The sequence below is a fragment of the Physcomitrium patens genome, chromosome 25 (assembly GCF_059467195.1).
Source record: "Physcomitrium patens ecotype Gransden chromosome 25, ASM5946719v1, whole genome shotgun sequence".
In the NCBI taxonomy this organism is placed as follows: Eukaryota; Viridiplantae; Streptophyta; class Bryopsida; order Funariales; family Funariaceae; genus Physcomitrium; species Physcomitrium patens.
The window spans coordinates 7,876,626-7,879,319 of NC_143434.1; the positions used below are offsets into that span (position 1 = coordinate 7,876,626).

The 2,694-nt window shown below is 48.4% G+C and overlaps 1 protein-coding gene across 1 annotated transcript; it reads left to right on the forward strand.

Annotated features, from left to right (window-relative positions):
• The first annotated feature begins 453 nt into the window (after positions 1-453).
• LOC112277422 (putative pectinesterase 53) lies at positions 454-2,306 on the forward strand. The gene is made up of 2 exons (XM_024509678.3): positions 454-884; positions 1,035-2,306. The coding sequence occupies exons 1-2, from the start codon at positions 550-552 to the stop codon at positions 1,789-1,791; spliced, it is 1,092 nt and encodes a 363-aa protein (XP_024365446.1). The 5' UTR covers positions 454-549; the 3' UTR covers positions 1,792-2,306.
• The last annotated feature ends 388 nt before the right edge of the window (positions 2,307-2,694 follow it).

Sequence of the window (2,694 nt, forward strand, 5' to 3'; positions counted from 1 at the left end):
ATGATCACCAATTTATAAGTCTCTTCGCACTCATTGGACTTTTCTTGCCTGTTACTTGACATCCATGAAGGAGTGGATGTTGGATTGCTGAATCATTTCAGGTCCAAGATATTGTGGTCAAATGCTACTTTGATCTATGTTGACTTCTGCGAAACATTATTTTGTTGTTGAGGTGGTAATTCTTCTATACAACTGTGATATTCTAATAAAAACCACAATTGTCTCGTCAATGCCGTATTCAATTCTTTGCTTGTTTCATTCCGAAATCGACGGATCGCTTTGGGTCGGATGAAGCATCGCAAGCCCACGTTGACACACCTCCACGCGTAAAACATTAGTCACTCTCAGCCAAGTCTGAATGCCTTCGAGGTGCCCTCACTTTCAAACCAACCCAGTCTGTACAGTCTGCGCGTATAAGATGAGTCTATGTCTCAGTCAAGCAGATAACAGTCTCGCTGGTTTGAATCAATTGGACCTCATTGAATGTGTGTAGACTGTAGGGGTTGTGATTGTTGATCGATCTGTTGCGGGATTCACAGGACTGTCACTATGGCAGCCCTTCGGGTTCTCAGCTACTTCGTCGTGTTTGGGCTGGTGTCTGCATGTCTGTTCGCGGCGTCTGAGGCAGCGGAGACTGGCAGTTTCGAGGACTGGATCGGACAAATAACTGCAAAGGTGAACGAGCGAGAATCTGCGCCAGAGATGTCCGGAGTGATGGGTACGATGGGGGATGATGATTCGAACTCTGATGGTGCGAGGAAATTGTACATTGTGGTGGACAAGTCCGGCAAAGGAGACTTCACGAAAATCCAGGATGCTGTGGACTCGATACCGAAGGGTAACAATAAGCGAGTCACCATTCATATCATGAACGGCTACTACAGGTTCGTTGAAACATGAGGTTGTAATGTGGGCAGGGTTTTGCACGATGTGGGAATAGAGAAGAGGTGGACGTAGTAGTTCCGGGTGCTTGTGTAGTGAAGCAAGTTGAGGTGTGGGGGAGTGAGGTAACGATGTGGTGTGTGTGGGTGCAGTGAGAAGATTAATGTCCCGCATGACAACGTGTACTTCAAGTGCTCGGGGAAGAGGACCATCTTGGCATGGGGCGATACTGCAGAGAAGGCTGGAAGCACGTCTCTGAGTGCGTCGACAGCAGTGACAGGCGACAACTTTTTGGCGACGGACTGCACGTTTGTGAATACTGCGCCCGCACCGCCCGGTGGCGCCGTGGGGAAGCAGGCCGTGGCATTTCGCATCCAAGGTGACAAGGGAGCGTTCTACCGGTGCTTCTTCTACGGGGCTCAGGACACACTGTACTCCAAGGAGGGACGTCACTATTTCCGCGAGTGCCACATTATCGGGTCGATCGATTTCATATTTGGGGACGGAACGGCTATGTTCCACAAGTGCAAGATCAAGTCGATCGCATTCCAGAACAGTGGGTCGATTTCAGCGCAGAAGCGGGAGAGCGCTGAGTCTCCGTCGGGATTCTCGTTCGTGGGTTGCCACATTTCGGGTTCCGGGACAATCTACCTGGGACGTGCGTGGGGAAGTCACTCCCGGACGGTGTTCATCCGGTGCTACATGGCGGATATGATCCTGCCCATCGGGTGGCAAGATTGGAACGACCCTGCGAGGCAGAAGACGGTGTTCTACGGGGAGTACTTGTGCTCGGGGCCTGGGTCGATCAGGAGCGGACGTGCGAAATGGTCGAGGGAGTTGACGAAGAAGGAAGCGGAGCCATTCATGACCCGCAAGTTCGTGAACGGAGATAAGTGGTTGGGGTGGTAGACACGGCGGAGAGCGTGCGGGTGGCATGGAGTAGGGATAGGTCGACCTTGATGGTGGGATGTAAACAGAGAGTAGTGTGAGGTGATTGGAGCTTGGAGGTGGAGAGAAAGGACGTCTGAGGGAATTCCTGTGGAATAAGCGACGAGTCGGACGTCGGTGTGGTACATCCAGTGCGAATTGTGGATGTGGCGGTGTCGATCAGGGCGTCGGAAGTTGCAGGACGGAAACTGTTGTAGAATACACGAGAGGCGCGAAGATGGACCGTGCGGTTGAGTGCGGGGATAGTGGTGTGCATTGTTAGGGAGAAAGTGTTGATGAATAAATCCGCTTTTCGGAAACTGTTGAATGAAGTCTTGGTGTTCTGAAATCAGCGAAATTGTGGATGATTACAAAGTAGTCGCGAAAAGGGAGCGAATGTAGTGGACCAGTGTGGCTGTGCACATTTTCCTAAATAGTGTTACTCTATGGAAGTCTTTAATTGAATTTGAGCTGATGAAATTTATCCTTGCTAACAACCTGATGAGAATTAAATCCTTCGACACGCGAAGTCACTTATTGAAGTATTTTCTTAACAGTGTAATAGACTATAGGTTCTCACTCAATATCTGTCATCAGCAATCATGATATAATGGCAGGGTACTTTCTGAAAATATTTTGACCAATTTTGTATGTTTGATACTTAACTGGAGTGTAAACCTGAAACATGCGATCCCTCTCTTTCTGCTAATCATAAACTTGTTACATTGCGGCAAACTCTATTCTCACTATCATTGATGGTATTCTGCAGTACAAGATCATTTAGAAATTTAGATTGCCAAGTCGTACGATTGCACTGTACATGAGTAATACTTTACAGTAAATTCTAAAACTTACTTTTGACATGAATTGGTTCCGACATTGCTG

Excerpts from the sequence above, each read along its gene's own strand:
- LOC112277422 (XM_024509678.3), top strand. The coding sequence starts at position 550 with ATGGCAGCCCTTCGGGTTCTCAGCTACTTCGTCGTGTTTGGGCTGGTG. Across the intron at positions 885-1,034 it reads ATCATGAACGGCTACTACAG|TGAGAAGATTAATGTCCCGC; the intron begins GTTCGTTGAAAC and ends GTGTGGGTGCAG.